Source organism: Colias eurytheme, chromosome 16 (genome assembly GCF_061535395.1).
Source record: "Colias eurytheme isolate Ceu_HAF_F1 chromosome 16, ilColEury1 Martin Lab GWU primary, whole genome shotgun sequence".
NCBI classification, from domain to species: Eukaryota; Metazoa; Arthropoda; class Insecta; order Lepidoptera; family Pieridae; genus Colias; species Colias eurytheme.
In genome coordinates this window covers 9388822-9415602 of record NC_142995.1, presented here as the reverse complement: position 1 = coordinate 9415602, position 26781 = coordinate 9388822, and the positions used below count along the sequence as shown (strand labels likewise).

The 26781-nt window shown below is 32.9% G+C and overlaps 1 protein-coding gene across 1 annotated transcript; it reads left to right on the top strand.

Annotated features, from left to right (window-relative positions):
• The first annotated feature begins 1116 nt into the window (after positions 1 to 1116).
• Positions 1117 to 3400, top strand: Jra (Jun-related antigen). The gene has a single exon (XM_090110783.1). The coding sequence runs from the start codon at positions 1231 to 1233 to the stop codon at positions 1951 to 1953; it is 723 nt and encodes a 240-aa protein (XP_089966909.1). The 5' UTR covers positions 1117 to 1230; the 3' UTR covers positions 1954 to 3400.
• Positions 3401 to 26781: the final 23381 nt, after the last annotated feature.

Genomic DNA, 26781 nt, shown 5'->3' with positions numbered 1-26781 from the left:
GTTTTTATCTTTGAAAGCGTGAAGGATGCATGTATCTCGCTCGCTCTCATGTAAGCAGTATGTCCTCTCCCCGCGCGCCGCCGTCGTTTATTTCCTCGCGCCCGACAGTTTGGCGCGGCTACCCCGCCTCCGCCTCGCCTCCTATTGACTTCGTTTCCATTATAGCTGTTTGATATAAAAATAATGTCCCATTTTTTAATATCACCGATTAAGCAAAATGAATGTAATTTTAGATTATAAAATTGACGATTAGATTAAGATATATTATATTATATATATTTGAATATGTTTACGTAAGTATATCGTTTGTACATTAGGTATTTTTATACATATTGTATACATGTACCTAACTATATTCAGTCCGAAAAGTTTGATATTATAATTCATAATAATTAATTGTTTGAATCATTACATTTCCTACAATGTACATAATAATATTTATTATGCATTATATGGTAAAAGATGTTACCTACTCAATGAAAAAAAAAATGTTGTGTGGTTTTATGAAACCACGGTAAAAGTGAAACTTTCCGAACACTGCTTTATACCTACTCGGCAGCCGACCGTCACGCGACATACGCTACACAGACCAAAAAGTTTGAGACGATGTAATAAAAGTTTCACTTTAAAAATGCTTATTACTGTTTTTTTGTTTAGGTGGTAATACACCATTTCTTATAATAATACATCAAAGTATTTTAAATATTTATTTCTTTGTGTTTAAGATTTCTAGTGGTCATCAGAACCTTTTTAAAAGAGAATTTCCCACACTATCCTGATATAATTATTACTTTATAAATAAGTAATCCTCTTACATTATTCAACGAAGAAAGGATCAGTTAAGTTAAGCAGTTTAATTTTTAAGTACAATTAAAAGTTAATGCAATAAATCGTTATCGCTAGCGTAATGGAAACAGTGCCGTCGATTCTCAGTAATCGCACCAAGTCGTAAACAGCCCGCTGTGGCCTCGCGCTTCGTTACGATCCGTGTGCCCACCAATAGCACGCAAGTTTCGCGTCATATAGCGTCATATTCGACCAATAGGACGTCGAATATTTGACGCTAACGCTAAAAATAGCTTATCTGAGTCATGGAATAAAAGCAGTGGTTGTTTCTTGACAATGTTTAGAAACAAGTGGAACGCCGAGCGTAGTGGACGTGCGTTTTCGCATGAGAAAGTTTTGTTCGTGTAGTGAGTTCAGTGATACCGAGTGATTCGGTGCTAACACATGGTTCGATCCGGCCACGGGATGGAGACCACTTTCTACGACGAGCAGTATCCCCTCAGCGGACCAGTGGAAAATTTGAAAAGATCATTAACATTGGATTTGGATTTCGGCAGAGGCAAGCGGGCCCGCGGGCCGCCTGTGCTGTCGTCACCTGACTTGCAGCTGCTGAAGCTCGGCTCTCCCGAGCTGGAGAAGCTGATCATGCAGAACGGCATGATCACCACCGCAACTCCGACGCCCGGCGGGCCGGTGCTGTTCCCCCCCGCGGCGCCCACGGAGGAGCAAGAGATGTACGCGCGGCCATTCGTCGAGGCGCTCGACAAGCTGCACCACGGCGAGCCCGCGCCGCTCGCGCCGCACTCGCGCATCGTGTACGCCGACCTCGACCGCCCGCTCGACCGGTACCCCACCCCGGTGGTCAAGGACGAGCCCCAGACCGTCCCGAGCGCCACCAACTCGCCCCCGCTCTCCCCCATCGACATGGACTCCCAGGAGAGAATCAAATTGGAACGCAAGAGGCAGAGGAATCGAGTGGCCGCCTCCAAGTGCAGACGGCGGAAACTGGAACGCATCTCGAAGCTGGAAGAGAAAGTGAAGTTACTGAAGGGCGAGAACGCGGAGCTGGCGCAGATGGTGGTGAAACTGAAGGACCACGTCTCACGGCTGAAGCAGCAGGTGCTGGAGCACGCCAACGGCGGCTGCCACATCGACACGCACTTCTGAGCGCGCGCGCCGCCCTTCCCCACATTCCATGCTAGTCGCGCCCGCTCGGACGCAGCATACAAAGCAATTTGTGATCTTAATTTTATCGTGTAATATATAGTTAACTCTAGTGATAAGGTGATAAATAAAAGATGCTCTGGTGTTAAGTCTGAGGCGGAACCTCTGCTCGTTCGAAGGATGTACTTAGCGGTTCACGAGTGTAGCTTCCTTTGTAAGTCGCAGTTTTATCGTTTTCCTTGTATCAGTATTGCGTCGTCTCATTTAGAATAGTGTAGAAACTAGAAAGGATAATCGTGCAACGTCATTGGACTGCAAACTGAGCGAGACTGATGCGACGTTGCCAGCTTTACGTTTATTGCTTCCCGCACCGCTGTGGTTTCGACATTTCGAACCGCCAAATTGGAATTTCCATTGTTCATTTACGTTCGAAGTGACCTGACGGCGCGGTTTTATAATATTTTTGTCGTTTCGCTTTGCATGATAAACAGATGCACAATTTTACAAACTGAAAGAGAGGCTCGATTTGACAGGGCCGCAATGGTATTGGTGCGATAGAGAGGGGTATACGGTAGAGCTGGCAACGGCGTATCACAAGTCACGAGCGGATGTTCTGCTAATTAAAATTCCGCCTGCGCCGCCCTCGCGGAATGGCGGCCATGTGTTCGGCAATCGGACGTTCCGAATCACGTTTTGTTGCACAAGGTTAACTTTTTCATCGCTTCGCGGCGCCTCGGTGCCTGATGAAATAGTTGATACATGCTGGATGATTACAAAAAGCTCGTGTGAAAGACTGATCGTATGCGAGACCGAGTGAGTTGTAATTTGTGAGTGAGATTTATGAGTGTGAGTTCTTGTACGTTTCAGAACTGACCCGGTGCTCTTTAGAGGTCTTGTAACATGAGGCCGTCCGATTTTGATGGATGTATGAAAGCTGAGTGAACGAATGAGTTTGAATAGGATGAGTACAAGTGCGATGTATTTATTAGTGAGAATGGTTAATTATTAGAATCAAGTAGCAATCTCGAGTGCCTACGCTTTGTAAACGGAAGCCTATAACTACGTTTTTATTGTTTTTGTTACCATTTAAAATGTGCTACAGTGAAATTGTTCTGTACCATTGTCTTCTTTAGGTACTACTTTAAGTAATTATACCAACTAACAAGTTGAATTGTTATTATATATTATATTGGGGGAGCTCGTCTGTAAATGTTGTTTAATATATTTGTGAAATACGCGATAGTCTGACGAGTGAACCCTTTTGTATTATTTTTATATAAAAAGATTTCAGAATGTTAACAATAATTTGTAAGTTTATAAATGATAAAGAACAGTTATAACTAAATAATATATTTCTATAAATTTAACAAAGTATATTGTTTTATACTGAACATATTGTATGATAAAAGAATGGAGAGAAATAAATTATGAAGATTATTATACCATTTAATATTCTCTTTTATTTATCCCAATTATTATGTTTTATGGAGCTGTTGAAGTTTGTAAACATATGAAAGCGTCTACTGCAAAATAAACAGTTGTGTCATGTAAGTCATGTAAGTGTTATGTCATGTAAGAATTAAGAAATATATCGTATAGGAGCTACCAACGTTGACAAGTGAGCATTTTAGTATAGTTGGTTCTTTGATATACTGTTCCTCTTGCTATTTCGGTTAGAGTCCGGGCTGTCTGGCTGGTCGCAGTGGTTGCGTTTTTTAGTGCGCATCTCTTCTGCACAGGATAATTTCCTTAATTTAAAGTCATTTTTTAACGCGTAATTTTTAATATTTTACCTTTAGATAGATCCATTAGACATAATTTTTTTATTGCAAGACGTTTTTTTCGTTGTAAAATAGGTGCCAGACGCAATTTTTTATTTCGTTTTTATAAAAAAATCAAATTATTTTAGAATGTCTGTAAATTTCATATTATGTTCTTCAAACATAATATAATCTAAAATTAATTAGCCAGACGCTAATTCGATTGTTAAGTATTAAATAATGTGTATAAATAAAAAAAAGTAATGAAGCATGCAGCTCATCAGCTAGTGTATTTTAACTATGCGACAGGAAATAATTGCAAGAATACAATATTATTTACACTTGTTCTTATAAATAAAAGCTTAAATGAAAAAAAATAAACATAAAAGTGAAAAATAAATTAAAGTTACCATACATTGAAAAGAATGGAATAAAAACTTTATCAATGAAGGTTAAACAATTACATTGTTAAATTTAAAAAGCCATCTTCATAATCATCATCATCTTTCCTCACACTGTCAGAATTATTTATGTTATCGTCTAAGGAATTGTTATTGTTTTCCAATATTCCATCATCTGTAAACAACTAGAAAGTTTGTTTCAATATTGATGTACACACGTACACACACACAACACACACACACCACACCACACACGACACACACGTGAACACACACACACACGCATGTTTAAGTTTGTATTGAATTTAACTAAAGTAGTTAGCATGAATTTATATAGGTAGGTATACTAGCGGTCCGCCCCGGCTTCGCCCGTGGTACCTACATGTATAAACTATCCTATCTCTCAAGTTGAATCGAACTGCACATGGTGTGCGAATTTTATTATAATCGGTTAAGTGGTTTAGGAGTCCATTGAGGACAAACATTATGACACGAGATTTATGTATATATATTAAGAATTAAGATTAATGAATTAATATTGTTATCATCATCACTACATAGTAGGTATAAAAAAAAGTCGCTTTCTCTGTCCCTATGTCTCTTTAAATCTTTGAAACTACGCAACGGATTTTGATGTGGTTTTTTTAAATAGATAGAGTGATTCAATTGGGAGGTTTATATGTATAATAACATCCATTAAATAGTGGAGAAGTACCTACTGTTATTTTTGAGGTTTCTAATGTGATTACGTAAATAATTACAATTTTTCCACTTACAGTGCAAACGGAGGCACCCTACGAGTTTTATCAAAATAATGTACTAACTACATTGAAAAGGTCTACAGAAAAGTCCATGATGGTATATGTCTATCTCTTATGGATAACCCACAATAACTTTTTTTATCATTTACTTTTTACGACAAATAATGGCTAATTTTCGAAGCGATTTTAACCAATACAGCATTAATCCACCAATTAAAGACCTTGAATACATTGTTCATTTAATATAGATCTATATGGCCTTTTACACATGGATTTCAGTGAATATTTTCGAAGATATTACAGATTTAAAAATTGCGGGACGTAGCGTTTGCGGCGGTACCAGCCGGCCGCCCGGCTATATCTACACTAATATTATAAAGAGGAAAGCTTTGTTTGTTTGTTTGTTTGATTGTAATGAATAGGCTCATAAACTACTGGACCGATTTTAAAAATTCTTTCACCATTCGAAAGCTACATTATCCACGAGTAACATAGGCTAGGTTTTATCCCGGAAATCCCACGGGAACGGGAACTATGCGGGTTTTTCTTTGAAAACGCGGGCGAAGCCCGTAAATGTACCAATGGAAGGTACTTGTTCCCACAACACAGGGAATCCTAGAGTAGGAACAATTCAATTTCTATGCATCTTAGGTATATTTTCGAAAAAAAGAAGTTATTTTTTATTGTTATTTAATTTTCGCGGCCGACCCTTTCTATCTCTCTTGCACTTTAAACTATCTCTCCATATACACAATCATCAAATTGTTATACTTACCTACTTTCACTACGTTTTTATTTGTACATATTTAATACTTAACAATCGAATTAGCGTCTGGCTAATTAATTTTAGATTATATTATGTTTGAAGAACATAATATGAAATTTACAGACATTCTAAAATAATTTGAATTTTTTATAAAAACGAAATTAAAAATTGCGTCTGGCACCTATTTTACAACGAAAAAAACGTCTTGCAATAAAAAAATTATGATTGATGGATCTATCTAAAGGCAAAAGTTTAAAAATTACGCGTTAAAAAATGACTTTAAATTAAGGATAATTTCCTGTGCAGATAAGATGCGCACTACTGAACGCAACCACTCCGGCCAGCCAGACTGCGCGGACTCTAACCGAAATAGCTAGAGGAACAATATATCAAAAAACCAGCTATACTAAAATGACTTCTTTTTCAACGTTAATAGCTCCCGTACCAATAACACCAATGTAAAAATAATGGTGTTGTAGTTCAAACGAATTGATAATAATAAACGTCATTACTATTCATTATTGTCTATTCAGAAATCACGCCCACGGCCCACGAAGTGTGACGTGAAAAAGAAAGTGACAGACGAGTCTGCCAACTGACATTGATTGAATTAAACTTACATTTCTTGCTTTTGCATCATGCGACGCAATTATAAGGAGTTAAAAAAAAAGTAATAAATGCCGACACGTTAGTTTTCCTTGAAGCGTACTTAAGCTTAGGCCAAAATATTATGTTCTGAGAAACTATAAAGTAGAGCAAAATATTAATCCTAACAAGAAAAAACAGTTATCCTTTTGGCTTGTGCATGTATGCTATCGAACGCTATTTTCTTTCAGTATTTGATTTAGTGTACCTATTACCGTATTTTATTGGTTCTGATAATATAATATTAGTTACGTCCATTATTCAACATTATGTGCCTATTTACAGTTACTTAGTTTTGTAATAAAGGTCAACGGACTTTTGGACTTACATAACATGCGCTGCTTACCTAAATAATTAGTAAATTTATGTAATAAGAACATTATGATTATTATACGTCTACATATTGAAAAAATGTATTTCGCATTCGGCTTGTCAAAATGACGTTTCACGCATAAAGGCAAATTAAAGAATCAAAAAATTATTGTGTTCCATATAATATGTCCAACGATCTTCATTTTGCCAAACAAAATGCGACACCAATCGCATGTAATGCTGCTTTGCGGTTAATTATTTATTATATTCCATGTTTACGATAACATTATTATGAAAGCGTGTCAGCTGTCATTTAATTATGATTAAATTCGTCATAAATGTCACGTTCGTTGAACACAGTTTGTACCTCTGAGGTTTGTACACATTTCAGATCAATGATTTTAGATAAACATATCTATAAATATAACGAAGGTCACTCATGAACATCGGTGCCAAATGGATTCAACCGGACATCCGAATACCAGATGACGTGACGTGATTACTTTGATAATGGATACGTTTTGTTTGAATTTGTGTGACACGATTCTCTGTGATATGGTAAACAAAACAATCAGATCACTGTAACAGTGTGTTGTAATTCATTCTAGAATTTTCCAAAATTAATAACAGCAGGCTTTGTTTTTTAAACGTTCCAAAATCAAAAGTATTTATGATCATGTTTTGTTCAAGACTTGTTTTTTATCATAAAGGATTATAATATAATTTAAGTGATCTTTATCTACCGCTAACATTAATTTTTTTTTTATTAATTGAATCTACAGATTTACAATATGCAAAAAAGCCAAAAACATATTTTTTTTTATTCCTAATTCCATCATAATATTATGTTATTTACACAAACCTAACAGCAAAAATTAGTGAAAATATTTTAAAATCTGGCGCGTTTTAAAAATCAAACATAAATAAAGTAAGCTCTTAAAAGTTTCCATGACACCAATTTTATGGAAAATTTCAACAACCGACCACACTGCGTCTTGAGTTGTTTACGATTTATATCATTTTATTAAGTATGTACTTTAAATTGATGGTTTAATTTATAACTGGTTAATTCGCTATATTTTTTTTAATCATGAATGTAACATAGATAACGGATGAAATTAAAACGTTGATTTTTTTTTAATTAGTACATTGGTACATGTATGGGCATAGGGGCTCAAAAGTCAAGGCGGATTTATCCTTGAATAAAACAAAATTAGGTTGATATCAAACATTTATTTATTCGCTCAGTCCTCTTCTTCATGTTGTATCGTGCAAGAATAACTTATTTCATATTCTTTCCCAATTTTAATTGCTACTTTATGCTTGTGAACATAGAAGCCAGTTTTAAACACTAAAATTGTTTTGAGGAAAATCAAATTTGTATGAAATTTGGGTATCTATACCTATACATATATAGGTATTAGGTACTGTAAAAATTATTGTCTGGATTAGGCTACGTTTCTGTAAGGACGGTTAGCCGGGCTCTGCGCAATTAAAACCATGGGCTCCTTCTAGTAAAATATCCGTTTTAGAACCCCTAGAAAGTCAAAGATTTCTTTGTTTTATATTCATAAGTGGGTCAGTGCAACAACATGTAGTTAATATGGGCATTGTTATACATTTAATATTTACAAACAGTCGTGTTTTAACTCGTACGTCTGATGTTATTTAAACAATTATATTTTCAATAGCGAAGGAACGCTCTCTTAATGTTTATGAAAAAACAATCTGTTTTATTATTTTCAGAATGGCACGGTGGTTTAAATTAAGCATTTATAAGTATTTTTAGATGGTTTATCATTTAATCCTAACTTATCTGCCAAGATTTCTAAGCGTAGGTACCTAAGTGGAAACATGGTCAAAAACTATGACTCGATTTTGATTAAAGGTGCCACATATTCACAACGATTTGAATTAACTTCGTATTACTATGATTTAAAACTTAATTAAACAATAATTCAAATGATTTCATTAGGTACGTATGAGTTTTATTTCTATACACCCTAATATAATATGGATACAGTGCGTACATACAGCCATCAAATAAAAAGAAGAAAACCCCATAGACAATATATACTTTTCTGACAATAGTGTTTGGAAGCAGTCCAAGGAACCTCTGCGTGCGGTCGGTTTCTCTGTACTGGCTACCGACAAGCGGTGACTCATTGGTAAGAACACAAAAAAAGGGTAATGTGTGGACAGATACTAATAGGAGTTTGTAGAGGCTTGTAAAGTAGGTATACGTCGGCTTGATGGATTATTATTAAGTTGTACCTATTTTTAGTAGGTACTTTTTGGAAACTACCAATTTCTAAAATTATAAGAGCTGTTGCTAAATGTTGGTAGATTTTAGAGATTTGACGATATCACTGATTAAGTATAAAATAGTAATATTTAATTAGGTATTTATACAATGCGATAGGTATATGAAAAAAAAATATTTCATAATTCTTAATGAATTTCAAACAGACTTAGTTACGGGATTTGGGGGCTAGCTACATTTCATACAATTTTATCATAATTTAAATTAGATTTAATAAGTACATTGACGTCACAGATCCCAATAATAGAAAATGTTATGTAACATGGAACGTACGGTAATGTATTGTATTGGAGATTTATTTTATTTTGTATCGACGACACGTGCGGCAGCTGGCTGAAAGCCAAGTATACAATTTTATTTCTTTAATTTATATAATAAAAGTTTATTTTCACATGTTGAATTATTCAATGCACATCATTTTTACATTTTCTGTCTTTCAATTTACTTGCTTATTATTAAGTCATAAAATTATGATAAGTAATAAAAGAAGTTGGTTGGTGAAGTCTTCGTTTTTCTGCTTCTGTAATTTCATGAAAACATTTTGCTTTTTAAAAGATTTTTTATAGGTAACTCTTAACAATAACACAACGTAATAATATAGTCAAAAATGTACATAAAGTAAGTAATTTATTGCCGTCCCACAACATTTTGATTTCTAGTAAACTGTAAAAAGTAAAAACAGTATTGTCATTTGCCATTCCTAAAAAAGTGTCAACGTTCAAATTGGCGCGCAAACCTTACCACTTTCACGAATTTCACAATGCAATGCAATGGCGGAAAGCGACTCCTGACACACTTTCTTTCATTGTTTACATGGCTGTGTTTGATTTAAACAGGTCCATAGAGTTAACAAGGAGATAATAATAATCCGCATCTCAAAAACGGTTCTTTGACTTTATGGCTCGGTGCGCAAAGGACAAAAATAACGAACAAAAGAATTGTTTTCAAATATTATGCAGTTATTTAGTAAAACGTTGGACAGAGTGGTTTGGACTGATTATATGTAACTGGATTTTGAACGTCGGTTCAAAGAGCAGAAATAATATTATGTCAAGTTCGCAATATAAATATAATATCTGGCATTAGTAATAATATCATCCGTTGTACTAAAACATAAGCTAATAATAATTGCTAATAAATTTCTACAATTTTTAATAGGTAGTTTTTTTAATCCATTTATAAATAACAAGCGGTATTACTTTATAATTATTTTGCGGACCTCTACTAGGACAAACAATACAGGGCATATTTAGAGATACATAACTCTTGATTTTTTACGAATATGTACCTATAAATGGAAATAGAAAAGCAAACAAAGGTAGTTGAAAGGTCAGGTTTCGCCACGTTACAGGGAGAGACGCAGGTTCGAGTCCCGACTCCCGCCTCATGCTCCATTGCTCCAATTTATTCTATTCCTTAAAATTTTTCAAACATACCAGTTTCATATTGTTTCCTATATTTGTTATGTAGGTGCTTCATAATTTATTTAAATAATAAAAGTAGATAATCCAACGCTATCTGCGCACACGCTCTTTGTTCGAAGACAAAGAATAATAATGCTACGTGTTATAGCGCATGTGTGCAGTGTCGCGCGTGCATGTGTGTGCGTACGATAGAAATATTACGATCGATAAAAAACAGGTGTTCTGTTTAATTTTATTGTAGGGTTTCTGTAGGAGGGTTTGCTTAAATATTATTTTTACCTGACTACAGCAAAAGATGTTATAATTTTAAAAATTTACCTACTGTGCAGTGTTGGTCTTGGATTTGGTCGACTGTTCCAGTAATTTCCGAATTAAGTATCATATTTTTAGGGTTCCGTAGCCAAAATGGCAAAAACGGAACCCTTATAGTTTCGTCATGTCCGTCTGTCCGTCTGTCCGTCTGTCCGTCTGTCACAGCCGATTTACTCGGAAACTATAAGTACTACAGTGATGAAATTTGATGGGAATATGTGTTGTATGAACCGCTACAAAAATATGACACTAAATAGTAAAAAAAAGAATTGGGGGTGGGGCCCCCCATACATGTAACTGAGGGATGAAATTTTTTTTTTCGATGTACATACCCGTGTGGGGTATCAATGGAAAGGTCTTTTAAAATGATATAAAGTTTTCTAAAAAACATTTTTCTTAAAGTGAACGGTTTTTGAGATATCAGCTCTCAAAGTCGTAAAAAGTATGTCCCCCCCCCTCTATTTTTATAACTACGGGGTATAAAATTCTAAAAAAAATAGAGGTGATGCATGCTAATTAACTCTTTCAACGATTTTTGGTTTGATCAAAGTATCTCTTATAGTTTTTGAGATAGGTTGATTTAACTGTAATTTATTATATTTGCTGCTACGGAACCCTTTGTGCGCGAGCCCGACTCGCACTTGGCCGGTTTTTTAAATATGACTTAAGCTTAGGACTTAAGTATCTTGTTCATTCGTTCCTATAGGTCTATGTAATACATGATAGTTACTCTAGTCGTCTAGTATCTCACTAGTGTATCTATGCAAGATCCTTAGATTACAAAATGCAAGATCTAATATGCAAGGTACATATTATCTTTGCTAAAAAGAAATCTTTGAGCGCTTTTTTGTGAATTATTCTTTCTTGTCAATACTGTCATTTAGATACAGAGTATTAAAACAAGTAATTTTTACCTTGTTTTTACAGTACTTTATTAGAGTAGGAATTGTATGGGATGCAATATTTCGCACAAATGTACCAAAGAAGCAAATCGCTCTAATTATTATTACTTTAATAATTTTACGAATATTCTCAAAACCATAACCAAGTTACACGAATCATTAGTTACTGTATACGAAAATACAGAAATAAAATAAAGCACACACCAAAATGGCGGGGTGTCATTGACCCGATTTAAAGAATTTTGGACAAAGAATGGGGAGCCATCGCTTACTGCCGTTCTGAGAACGTTCCTTACCATGGTATAGAGTAATAAATTAAAGAGAATTGATGGAAGTGGGCGTTAATATGTAATACAAGAATTATATTTAGATTTTAGAACATTATTTTCGTAGCCTCATATAAATCAACGGACGGAGGTTGATGCTCTATTGTTTGGTTTAATACAAAATTTTGTGTGTTGGACGTAGACTTAGAGCAACTTTAATGCTCTAAGTACATAGGCGAAGGTATGTTAATTTTGTTATATAGATTTACGAAATACGATATTGTCCCATTCCAACTATTTTACAGGATTACCTCGAGAAAAACGTTCTAATAGATTTGTAAAAGTAGATAGGTAATAAATGTTTAATTTCAGAGGAATGGTTAATAAACTTTAATAAATCACCTTTACTTGTCATTGTTACTCTTTGAATGGTCGATAAAAAACCTCACATAAGATTAGCGTTTACGTATAGTAGCAGTTATAGTAATCTGTGGCACAATATGTCTGTGGTAGGTATGGTGGTAACTGGTATTTGGAAACACATATTTTGTAATTTATGAGTCTTCGCCGACTAAAGGGAGAGCTATGATTATAGCCCAGTGTTTACCTCTCCCAAAATAACTTTAAGATTATAACAATTTCAAAAATAATCTATCGATAGGAGCATATTAGAAGCGTCTGCGTTTTATTGGCTATATTGCCAGACTAAAATAAAAAAGGAAACACAAGATCAATCTGCCAACATTTTCCTCTGGAGAGTCTGGACATGAAATTCCATTGACCAATTTTTAAGGAAAAATTGACAAAATATAATACAGCCGAAATTTTCCGAAGTTCATTTTCAGGTTGAAAAATATGAGAGCTAAGCCATTTTGAGCCTAAGTTCTGAGCAGAAGTACTCATTTCGTAGAAAATTATCGAAAAACCTATTATTAATTAAGTATGTCGTGAATGTGGAGTATTGTTATGTGATTGTATGCAAATTATGTGTCGCTTCTAGCACAGAATTACCATTATTTCCTACAGTAAGGAATCGCCTTTGATGTCGCGCGATGCCGCCGCCAGCGTAGGTAATTACGCTGTCACACGAAAATACGCTAGGGTTGCAACAAATGGGAAATAAAACAATTGTGATTATTAATATTATGATGAAATCTTTATTCATATGTACATTCAAAATAATTGCGATTATTAAATCTGATGTAATTATTTGTTCATAAATATATAATTACAGATATTGCACTGCTAAATATTATTTACGTGGACACTTTATTTTTGGATGTTCTTAATTGTATATTATAACATTTAACTAAGTAATGCATTCGCATTGGGATGTACAATCTGATTAGAAAATAATGAGGACAACATATACATAGCTTTGATTTTAATTCAACAGATACAATTAATACAATCTTTCTGAAATATTGTTTCCTTCTGGGATTTCAATGTAGATTTACATCCGTAAACCGAATAGTTTGTGCGCGCCATAATAGAATATGTAAGTACCTATGTATAATAAAATTATAACACAAAAAATACGACTGCGTCATCCTTTCGCGCTAGGTAAAGCAAACTAAGCGTGTTTGCTTTACGCGGCCCGCGTCGCCCGACCCCCGCCAGTTCCCCTCCGTTTCTCTGCACAAGTACATTCGTCGCACTACTGTAGGAAATAATGGTAATACTGTGCTTCTAGTGTCAAACTGTAGACAATGGCAAATAAATTATTGATCACTTGACAAACAATTTGCAATGTTGAGCGCGGGAAATACACATTGTATTTTGAATGATTGTACCTACCCATTGCAATGTTATTTTTTTTTATATAAATGTTAAATGTCCAACCTGACTTTTAATTCGAATCAGTGGTTCCTGAAATAACCTCGTATAAATAAACGATGAAACAAACACTCCAGCTTTAATATTATATTAAAAAACAATATTAGAGACTACACACACCCACACATAAGGCATTATTATATCTAAAACTAAGGAGATTACAATGTGTTTCATAATACATACTATCTAATCAAACGTCGACACATTTGTTTAAATTAAAAAAAATAAGGAAGAAAAAATTATCGCTGAATTTAAAATGATAGTGTGACATTTTCGTTGAGATTAAAATATAAGTAGTTGATAAAAAAAGATTAATAATTATAGACGAGATTAGACTTACAAAGTTTCAGAATTACCTACTGCACTCAAGATTAACAAACTTAAAAAAAGGAATGAAACTGTGTTGCTTTCGTTTCCTAAATTCAATAATAAAACACACAACTTGTACTTTTTGAAATTGATGGAAATCTTTGCTGGGTGCCTGGGTTGTGCCAGATACATACATAGAGCGCCATATACTCCATATCCACTCTAAACAAATCTCGAATTTTTGTCGCTATTTTTTATTAAAATTTTTTTGCACGGTTTTTTCTTCTTCTAATAGGACATATTTTATTATAGTCAGGTTAATTACTTACCTACATTTATTTTGAACACAAAATTTCTCCCTCTGCTTATGCCTCCCCTGTAAAATTTGCATGCCCCTAATGAAAATCCGACTAATAAAAATAAGTGATTTTACCCCATTTTATTAAAAATTCAAATATGTATATTTAAAAAGTTGAACAACTAGGTACATGAATTACCTACTTTAGGAACAGGAAGTGCACGTGAGCTAACATTATGCTATTTAGTTAATATTATGGTTAGAGAGCTAGCGCAAAGCTACCTGTATGTGTTTGACCACTACCTACTACTATGTACATGAGATGGGGATTCACTAAGCCCAGAGTGGTGGACGGGGCGGGCGCTCAGGTAAGACAAGTGGTAATTTTTGGCGAACTTTAAATCCATTTGACCACGTCTGCCATTTTGAAATTTGAAAATAGATTATTATTATTATCGAAAAATAACAATGGCAGACCATTATCACGCGGGTAACATTCTGGCAGAGACTTATGAAAGTGCTGAAAAAAAATAAAATTTTGAAAGTAGGTAATTGACTAGATCTGCCATTCATATATTTTATTTATTAGGGTCTAAAAACTTATTTTCGTCACGGCAGACATTTTCATTGCGTACCTAAGTACAGACTTCAGCAGACAACAAAAATTCTTTAGTAGAGTTAAGTTCCCCATGATAGTGGTAAGTAATCATTTTTCTTAAAAGCCTAGTAAATGAAATAGCTTATACTCAATTATTTAATTTTATAATTTAAACCTACATATTTATAAAAATACCACAGAGACACAGACGTATTTAATTTAACTTACCAATGAAATAATGACGCTAGGTGTTACTTATAAAAGTATATTTTTACATTTTCATCTTTCTCATACTTTCTATAAAATATTCTTTACTTGTTTCGAAATATAAAAAAGGGATTCAAATGTTGCCAGCACTGACTGATTACTTCGCTCAAAGACATAATATGATAATCGGTCGATGGACGGTCGGTCGTTACACCCGGTTAATTCGAAACAGTGTACGTGCTTTCAAACAATTGAATTATTCTTTGGTTTTCTACCATTGTGACGTAGTATGTTGTTCTGCTGAAACGGAATATTTTAATTTTCAATAGGTAAATATTTAGAGGCCGTTAGTGATAACGGCCTCTAAATATTAAGATAAAATGTACAAAATTGTAGTTATTTATGACGCAAAATTAATTAATTCAAATTGTTTTGCTTACACCGCCCATAAGTAAATAATGTAGCGTTTTTACGCAATTTTAATTTAGTACCTAGTGTTCCTCTAGTTCAAAGCGCGAATGTGGTGTAAAAAATTTAAGCTATATTTTAATTAATATAAAATTCTATTAGTCGGCTTCGACACCAATAGCATTTGTTGATAATTTGATATCCATTTCATATCATTCTACAGCCCATGTCGATATTCTTTATGTTTTCCCATTTTATTAATCACCATCTGAAAAAAATCCTGATCGTTTAATTATAAATTAGAAAATCAAGCCCATAACTTTTGACTGTTCAATTCCCTCGCTTAGAATTAAATATAATATTTGAGCAAATGAACAATAAACCCGACGTAATAAAATTGGTAGACAGCCATTGTTCAACACAATGGTGACAATTAATATAGAATTACCATTGTATTCGATATTCGAATGGTGACCCGCATGCTTATTTGCCGCCCCGTCAAAGTGAAGTTGCAGATAAAAAAATAAAAAATACTTACAGATTAAAAATTTCGAAATCCATAAGTTGGCTAAACCATTAGCAAAGATAGCCTGTTTGTAAAGCTTGCTTGCGACTTATCTAATCTTATCTTCTTATCGAAGACGTATTTCGCAACGTCGTAGAATGGACAATACAGAACCTGGAATAATTCTAGGAACAAATTATAAAACGACGAAACAATATTTGATTAGTCTGGTTGCTAAATTGTTTGGCTTCGTATTATCTTGGCAATTTGTAATCAACTTCCATAAAAGGCCGACGATAACAAAGCTTATATCCTGTGTTATATCTATAAGTTCTATAACATAATAATATTATATTCATGAGAAAAAATTAAAAATAAAACCACTGCATGTTTACAATTCTATATATGTACCTATATACCTTATACCGCAATTATAATCACCATGAGTAAAAATCTCATCGTACTCGTCGAAGGGCGAAAAATTTAAAAAAAAGTCATAGGTAATTCCGAATATACGAAAAATCGCATTACATACATGGGGGTGGTTCAGATAGCCCTCTAGGTCCTCTACCTCCCAGCTTCAGTATATCACTACTTTTTGGGACACCCAGTGTAAAAATGGCTTTTAAATAATTCTGTGGGCGGACAAACGGTATCTTGAATGCATGCAGATTAAATGACTATCAAAAATTGACGATTTTCCAATGATACATTCATATTATAAGCATGATTACAACAGCTATATGTAATTTATTAATTCGTAAAAGTATGTATCAATAGTAACTATCATAAGATTGCAGAATTATCGAATTTCTATTAATAAGTGTAGGTATTTTCTACGAAAATATAATTTATTCGTAAAGTATGTACCTAAATTCGCAGAATTTCAATTTATATCAAAAGAATTTGTAGGTTTTTATTATAATTTTGTATAAAATCTACTTATGTACTTGAAAAAGATAAAGTTTTTGCAATACAGTTACAATTTGAATGAATTTTGTCTTTTGTTCACGGAATTTGTAAAAAACAACAAAAACTATAAGGAAGTTGAAAATATATTCACGTTTTAGAAAGTCTTCTTTCGTTGATAAGAAATAAAGGTCAGATACTGAGTTTTTTTTATATTTTGTAAGATTTATTCAAATACAATTAGTGAACTGTTGCAATACATGTAGATTAAAATCTGTTATAATTATACTTGATGACAATCTATACTAAATATTATAAAGAGGTTTTCACGCATAAACTACTGGACCGATTTTGATGAAATTTGGCACAGATAATCTTTAGACCCTGAGAAAGAACATAGGCTACCTTTTATTGCGAAATACAATACGGGCGAAGACGGGGCGGACCGCTAGTAATTAATAATTAATAATATCGAATAAGATTGTATGCAGTCGCAGATGCTTATCAGCTTTGTTTGATCTAAGATAAAGATATTTACACATTTAAAAACTTTATCTAATTTAAACTCAGAGCAATAAAAAAAACATAAATGAAGAACTTGTTTAAAAGCACATAAGAAAATATAATATGAAATACAAATGTTTGCAAAAAACGTTAGAGAAAGCTTCATAACGGCCCAAGTTACCATACTGCCCTCCCACGCTTGACTCAAAAAGGAATAAGGATTTATACTGCAGATATTTATAATACATGCTTTGCACTGCGGCTTTTCTCTTGCGCATGTTGTTTTGTATATATTTTAGATTGAACATTTCTACAAAACTGAGCAAATCATCGGTCGTGAAATCAGACAGAGTAATTTTCTATGTTATTATTTAATTAATTATTAGTAGGAAGTTTTGAGTGCTAAAATACCGTATCGAGTTTAAATACATTTACTCTTAAATATTATTATGTTTTCGCTCCAACTTGATTACATTATCTGAAAAAGGGAAAACCGCTAAAATAATATTATGTACTTAATATGTTTCTATGCCAAAACCGGTTTAAATTATATACAGTTTATATTAGGTTTGAATATGTGTTTATTCTATGAAATATTTTTTGGTTATTAGCGTAAGATTGAAACTTTATGATTTTCTCTGTTTGATTTCTATTCTGATATAATTATGTACCTATTTAGGTACAATTTGGTTCAGAATTTCCTGGTTAATTAATACAACATCCATATATGCATGTCGTGGCCATATCGTAGATTTGCTCATTTCATGAAATGGCCAACATAGTTTGATCAGATCGTTAAATCGTCAACGTTTCACGATTTGGTCATTGACATTTGGCTAGATCGTATAAAATATAGGTTAGGTTAGACTTTAATAAACAACGCACGAGCCGAGCGAGCAAAGCGAGCGTGCCGCGGCAGCGGCCGGCGAGTGCCAGAAGCGAATCGCTTTTTAAAAAAGAAACAAAAATGGTCGCATTTCGTGAAATGGCCATCCACGTTTGTCCAGATCGACGATCTGGCCAAATGTGGATGACCAAATCGTGAAACGTTGACGATTTAACGATCTGGCCAAACTAAATTGGCCATTTCATGAAATGAGCAAATCTACGATATGACCACGACATGCATATTACGAAAGATATCTTATACAGTCATGGCAATACCGTCACGTCAGGCGATGATTTTAATATTTTGAATCTTGCCAAAGAAGTTTTACTTCTGAGTTCTGACTTCTGATACATATGCTCGGCACACTCGATCTTTTTTTTGTCAATAGTTACCTACTTGTTCTCTATTTTACTTTAGTAGGTTAATTCTTTCAACACTAAAACATTAAAAACATGTCACACCTTTGTTTTCCTCAAGCCAAGAATGCCTTACATTTATTTCCGTGAATGTTATCTGATTATATTGTTTCCGTTATTTCTTTATTGTTTTGATAAGCGAGTGACACTTATGTACTTGAGAACTTGTACTGGGAAATAAAATAATTTAACAGTAATTTTAGAGTAACAGGATAAACGTTTTCCTGTAATTAGTTATTATTGTGAAACTTGAATTCGTGGTTTGTTTTTAGAATGAAACGAATATAGGATGAAAAGCTGAAACTATATTTTTGGCCATTTGTATCGACTTCCTTAAATTAGTTTATTAGTAAAAGCTAAATTATTATAAATATTTATGGTAAATCTATTCATAGCTGATAGCGTCAGACAAGCACCGAACGCTTGTAAAAGTATTAAAGGAAATAAATTTCATGGACTATAAATTATTTTTTTTACTGTACACATACAAAATTAAGCTCTATGCCAATGGGGCTGAGATTAAAATATAATGTCGACAAATTGCGTCGATGTAGTTCGGAAATGACCCCATTCTAGTCTGCATTGCACAATCTCTTGTTCTCGAATGACAGCCTTTTGGCAAGGGTTGGGTCACATTGGTTGATACATCCATGCTGTATGTATGTCTGTATATAAACGCAGTATGTAAACGTGAAATTTTTTAAGGATATATATTTTGTTGCTTTCTTTGTAAGATTCGTATGAAATTAGATAGGTAGTTACTGGTTACCAAGATAGATGATAATATGAATTAACACATATGTATATGCCATTTTTCCTGGGAAGCACACGAGGGAAGCTGGAAGCAGCAGCAGCAGTGATCAGTGAGCTACTGTTACATAGTCTGTTAGTAATTTCGGTCACAAAGAACTGTGAAAAAAAGCGTTAAAAATATGTTATAATTGGATTTATGATTATAATACTGTCTTTTATAAAGATTTTTTTTTAATAATGACCAGTATAACTTGAAACAATATAACATTGTCATGATGCACTTATCCTTAGTCTCTCCGTATGCTCGCAAGCCTGTTATAGCACAAACATAAAATTAAGAGCTGAAGTAACTCCTAGCCGACGCTGATATCCTAGTACTCCGCGTCTATTATTGTCTAGGCTTAGACTCAAATAAAGACCTAGATTTTCTAGGCTTCCTAGGTACATTGAAAATTCTAGGTTACATTACAACGTTGATTGTCTGTTTCTTACATAATTAAGGTAGGCGATTGGTGTTAATAGATTAGAGCGTAGTTAGTATATTTTAATGAAGAAGGAAAACGTTGGGTTTGTATGTATACCTTCTAACAACTTAATTTTAGAATTAATGAGTTTACGGTAAGCGAGCTAGGCCTAGATCCGACTATTTTCATATTTTTGGCATGTTTTATTTATGGATTTCATTGATATAAAAAGTAGGCAAAGATAACAGAAAAAATCAAATAAAATTAAGTTGTGATATCGCGATGTCGTGGCCATATCGTAGATTTGCTCATTTCATGAAATGGCCAATATAGTTTGATCAGATCGTTAAATCGTCAACGTTTCACGATTTGGTCATCGACATTTAGCCAGATCGTATAAAATATCTTAGAGAGTTCATAAAACATTAAAAAATTCAGAATATTTTAAGAACTTGTTTATTGTCATTTAAGTTAGTGCCGCGGTAGCGCCGGCGAATACCAGAAGCGAATGGTTTTTTCAATAGAAAACAGTTAGGTTAGGTTAGGTTAGACTTTAATAAACAACGCACGAGCCGAGCGAGCAAAGCGAGCGTGCCGCGGCAGCGGCCGGCGAGTGCCAGAAGCGAATCGCTTTTTAAAAAAGAAACAAAAATAGTCGCATTTCGTGAAATGGCCATCCACGTTTTGCCAGATCGACGATCTGACCAAATGTGGATGACCAAATCGTCAAACGTTGACGATTTAACGATCTGGCCAAACTAAATTGGCTATTTCATGAAATGAGCAAATCTACGATATGGCCACGACAGCGATATGAAATAAACAGAAACAGCCCTTCTTCGGCATTGGCAAAGGAAGGTCACAAGTCATTGCTTTTTATGAGGTTTGGGATAACTATATTAGCGTTGAGAAAGCAAAGGGCCTTTTTTATTTTATTTTTATTTTTGAAGGATTTTTCAGGTACACTGATTAACTTATTATTTGAAAAAGCTTTTACAATAATCAGAAGTGAGGTACTTTTAAGAATTAAATATTGAAGTTGCAAAAGTACCATGCGAGATGCCAAAATAGGCAAAAGTATGCAACTTTCAAGTATTCTATATAATACAGATAATGTTATGTATCTCGAACATTACAAATTATTTATATTGATTCAATTCAATTTTTATTTAATTATTTACCTACACCATACTAGCTTTCCGTCTGCGGCTTCGCCCGCTTTGACTTAAACCTAATAAATTATATAAATTATAGATATAGATATTATAGGATAGAGATTATAGGATAAAAAAACCTTCCTCTTAAATCACTCTATCTATTAAAAAAACCGCATCAAAATTCGTTGCGAAGTTTTAAAGATTTAAGCATACATACATATACAATGATACAAGCATACAGGGACAAAGGGAAAGCGACTTTGTTTTATACCTACTACCTATGAATAAACATAAATCTAAATCTTCACCTTCTGTATCTGCAATATGGCTGCATGTGTCAAACGCATTGACATTTAACAAGTGGGCTGTCCAATGGTCTATGAAATCATGAAATATATAAAATTGTAATACATAAGTACCATAAAAGCGAATATGGGCGCGACATTGTCCTTTCACAAGTGGGTCAAGGAGGTGGAGTCGCCGAGCCCATTCTGACAGACCATTTAATTACCAAGCTACATTACAGCTGTGTAATTATCATTTTATTTCCAAATTAACTGTTATTGTTTTAATTACCCGCTTTTTTGGAAACTGGTATCACTGAGGTCTGAGGGTTATGTCATTTTTGAATTCCGAATTCTTAAATGCGAGACCAATTATTATTATTATTACCAGTTGTTGTACTTGCAATAAGATTATTAAAAAAAAATGTTAAAAAACACATCTTAATTTTAATGAATACTCACTACTCAGTAATCAATAACTTTTGAAATATAAAAAACAATAAACGAGATTTTAGAATTTAGTACAAATTAAAAAATATATCTTAAATTGTCTTGTAGTTTTGTTTAATTTCGTTGATAATAAACAATACATTTTTATATTATATAAATTGACTTAATTGCTAAGTGATAATTTATAGATTGTACCATGGATTGTACTTACAAATTGTTATTTTATAAAAGTCCATAGTCCAAGCTAGTCCATAGAAGGCGTATCATAAATATTATAGTATTTACAGAACTCATCCAACCCAAAGGGTGTGACTCACGCATTGCAGAACTAAATAAAAACGTACCTACAAATAACTATATTGTCTTTATGTCCATTTCATAAGGTCTAAAATCGTTTAAAATCATATATCATAGACAATGCGAAGTTTTGTATTATCTATGAAACGTAATTTGCCACGTTTGACCCATTTGGTAGACTCCCAAGTGTTTAGATAATAAATAGTATTTTAATCAAGTAATTAATTATAATGAGTTCACATGAAAGTAAATATTATGTTAAATGAATAAAGAAAATAAGATGGATAAAGTTAAATTTATGAACGAAAAAAGTATAGTATTAGTTAGTTCTTTAAAGAAACGAATCTTCAATGGCGGCGCTTATCATTCCCTCTCGCTCACACACGGCCGTACGGTATGCAAAAAAAAAATGGAAAAATAAAATCACTAAAATGTATTTGATTTTCCCTATAATAGTTTTTATCATAAATTTACAATGACAATTATGCATTTGCGAAAGTAAATAATGTTTTATTGGAATTTGACAAAATATGTTCTTTGGGAAAAGTTGTTCAGTTTTATGGGCTTATTACAAGTATTATGGGGATTTTATTACATTCTGTATACGTAAATATGATAATTCATATAAATACACAAATACAATAACAAAAAAGTTTGTCAACAAACAATTTGAAATAATTAATAAAATAATTATCAATTTACGTTATTTTTATTTTCTTTTTTGATGATCCTACCATCTGTCAAAGTCAGCTTTGGCCGCCATTGAAGATTCGTTTCTTTATTGAACTGACTTAATATCAGAAAGACGACACTATTGTAGATTTCTAACATCTTCTAAGTACATACATTTTCGTCTCATAGACCTAATATGTACAAAGTACAAACAGAAGAATAAACATAAATGTTTGAATCATAGCAGTAGTATTTGTATTATGAACCCACAGTGTAGGTTTGATTTCGCACTTGACCGTTTTCTGGAATGTCATGGCCTGTTTGATTTTAATTCTACAATTATACCAACATATTCATAAATATATATATATTAATTTTTTCCACTTTGTCATTGTTATAATTAATGTTAAACTACTGTCACATTAATTGTCTTATTATTGGTATTCCTTTTTATTGGCGTATTGTTTTGTTAAAGTTAATTATAAAAATTGTAATAAGTACAAATAGCTGTAAGGAATCTATGTATGTAAAAAAAAATAAAAAAAAAAATATTAAGTTTATATAAGCTACCTAGTTACATAGGTTTGTATTTGCATGAACTTTAGAGTAATTATTTGCTTATTACTATGGTTCTGCTAGAATTAAGATGTAAAACAATTTAGACTAATATATTTTGGTTATCTTGATATTGCCTTAGAATAATCAACACGGAAAAGAATCTTGAAAAAATATTTTCCAGTATTAGTTATTACGACAAATCAAATATTGACACTTGTTATTTTTAACAGCACTGTGCGAGCATCTTTGCTTCCTGCATATAATTTAAAATAAACATTAATCACATATTCAAGGGTAAAAATAGACAATAAATTGTTTACGGCGCTGTCAAGGTGAGAACGCAGTTGTGCGGTTACGTCAATTTTATTAATTATCTGTATTCTGTTATTGGTATATCTGTAAGGAGCACTGATACACGGTAGCAAGCACGGTAGCAATAATTTTAAAATTTATTTCTTCTCACTGACCGGATAGACATCTTGTGACGCCTACATTTTAAATTGAAGCGCGCGAATTATTAAATTTTCTGAAAACTTCAAATTTTCAAATATCGCAGTCGCAATTTTGTATTTTTTTTTAATTTTTATAACAAAAACCTGCTTCAATTGGATTGTATTTAAGCCATTATACACTTAGATTATAATACACGTCATGGTAAGCGCCTCTACCACCCATGAACATTTGCAGAGGCCTTACGCCATATATTTATACTGTGCTAATCACAAATATATTTATACTGTGCTAATACAGAGATACTATGTCCTTATTTGTGTCCTTATTCTTTCATTAAAAATGGTTTTATTAAGAGGAAACATATAATAAAGATGTACAATAATCTAAACTCATCCCAAAATCGAGATATGCAAAAATTTTATGGACATGTACTTACAACCAATCGTTGAATACTGTATTCTATTATACTTAGTTAGAAATTAGAATAGAATAGAATACATATTTAGTTCTAGCGTTATCAGGATCAGTATTCGGCACGTATTCGGGTTATTAAACTCGCTTAAAAAAATAATAAAAATAAAAATTGAGTTTTCCTCCACATCATTTGAAAATTTTCTAATACGGTCTAGCTTCATTGTCTTAAAATAAATAAACACAGAAGCTAGAATCTAACAAAATAAATATGTAGGTATACGAAACACGAATTGGCAAATAAACCTCATTGCATTTAGTTTAAGCACAAACATTATTCGAGGTTATTGCTTCTCGAAATAAATTCGTGGATTTAAAAACAACTTCAAGTCTGTGTTGTAAAAACGGTGCTAATTAACTCAGCACTGTTTAGTGTTCGCTAAATGTTTACTTAATAAATACATGGAAGCGACCTTTATTTTAAATATGTATTTGTTCAATTCATTTAGTAAAACTTTATAAATTAATAAATGAGGTATTTGATATGTTTGTTGCTAATATTTTAACGGCATTTTAAATGTTATTGGCGAGCTTTTAAATATGTACTATTATTGGCTGTTAAAGTTGTAGTAAATGATAAATCTATGATGGTATATGGTCTGTGTAGTGTGTAGGGGAGACCGAGGGGAGTTGAAACAATTTTCACGTTTTGTTTAATATAACTCATACTATTATCAGAAATCTTATGGTATTGGTACCAATCGATAGGTTATTCTATACACTTGCGAATGGTTAGCATAAATAAACGGTAAGCGTTAAAAATGATGGTGAAAAATTGACTTAATCGCAACAAGTCAACTTGTTTCAATTCCCCTCATACCGAGGTAAGATGAAACAGAGGTCGAGGAGAGTTGAAACATTATGATTCTGGGGAGTACTAGGAGCTGCAAAATAAAAATGTTGATTTGATTCAAAGGTTTTAATTAAAACTTATATTTTCAAGTGATCAACGACCTTTATTTGTAATATTTTAATGACATATCAGTCAAGTCTAATACAAATAATAAACACTTAAATTAATAAAAATTAACATGCAAATAACAGTAAAATAACAGTCAAATCAACAAAATATTTTACATTTTTAATAAAACTAAATCTTTGACATAAAATAGTTAATAATCAGTAGTTTTTTAAGTATTACAATCAGTACCTACTATAAACTATTCAAGGAACAATAATTTAAAAAATTTCAAAAACAAAGTTCTACACCAGCATAAGCTTCATGAGCCCGAGTCCACAATAGGCATGACGACAGTATTCTTAAATGATCGTATTGGTGTTTTTAAGGGAAAATGTATAATAGATAAATTACATATAGTGACTTAGAAATCTTAAAAACATTAAGATTAATGAGATTATCAATAAAATAAAACATTGAAATACTGCAGTTGGCCATTTTGACTAAAACACGCGTGACGTCACGCTTAAGTAAACAACTCACGTCAGATGTTTTTTGTTGTTATGAATATGTTGAGAATACGCATTTTTATTTATTTTATATTGTTTCACGTATGCTTTATCGACTCAGAACAGAAATATAATTGCGAATTCACGAATACATGGTTCGGGGTTCTCCGCGCCAACTTTATACAATCATTTCTTATTGTTTTCTCGCTTGAAATAAATACTAACACATTTTTGAGCATTATTTTTATGTGGATTCACACTGCAATACTGCACACCACTTATAAACTTTGAAATTCGTTTCTATAACACATATTAAATAAATATTTTTTTTAATTTTCTTCGCAATGCGTACAAATAATTACGTATTTACCAAAGTTTGACGTCACGCCTACGCCATGACACCTGCGAGCTGTTTTGGCACAGTTAATAAATATTTTTTGGAAAATAGCTTTTTTCTTCGTTAAATTTAAGTATATTACCGAAATATAGGGTTTTTCTTGTATAGTAAACGTATACACACATTATGGAAGAGGATTTCAAAATCTTTCGTCATGCCTATTGGCATTTCAGACATTGAGCCCACCTTTCTTTGGATCTGTTATTTGAATATGATTCCATACAGCAAATGCAGCAGGATTCCTATTTTTCTTCATCACTATCTTCTTTTCTTGACAACCTTAACCTTTTTAGTTTTACAGCCTGGTTTTGATCTTTTTCTTGCTTTAGTTCCTCCAGTAGGCATGCTTAAACAAATAAACACATTAAATCTACAATCAAATCCCATAATCTTCGTACTTTTTAGCTATAATCAGATATTAAATTGTAAACAAGGAGAGTTGAAACAGTCTGTTTCAAATCACCTCGGTGAGAAAAAAACCTCCCAATTTTTACTCAAATCACGATCAAGCAGTAAATACACAGAAATCAAATTTACCAAGTATATTTCAAGAATCTATAGATAATAAGTTTTTAAAACGTATATAACTCAACCCAAAAAATAAAACCAATATTAAAGTACAAGCATCGTAAAAAATCATGAAATACTTACTTTTTGCGATTTTCGGCACATGTCATTCAGAACTACAAAACTGCACAAATGACGCTACCGGCGTGA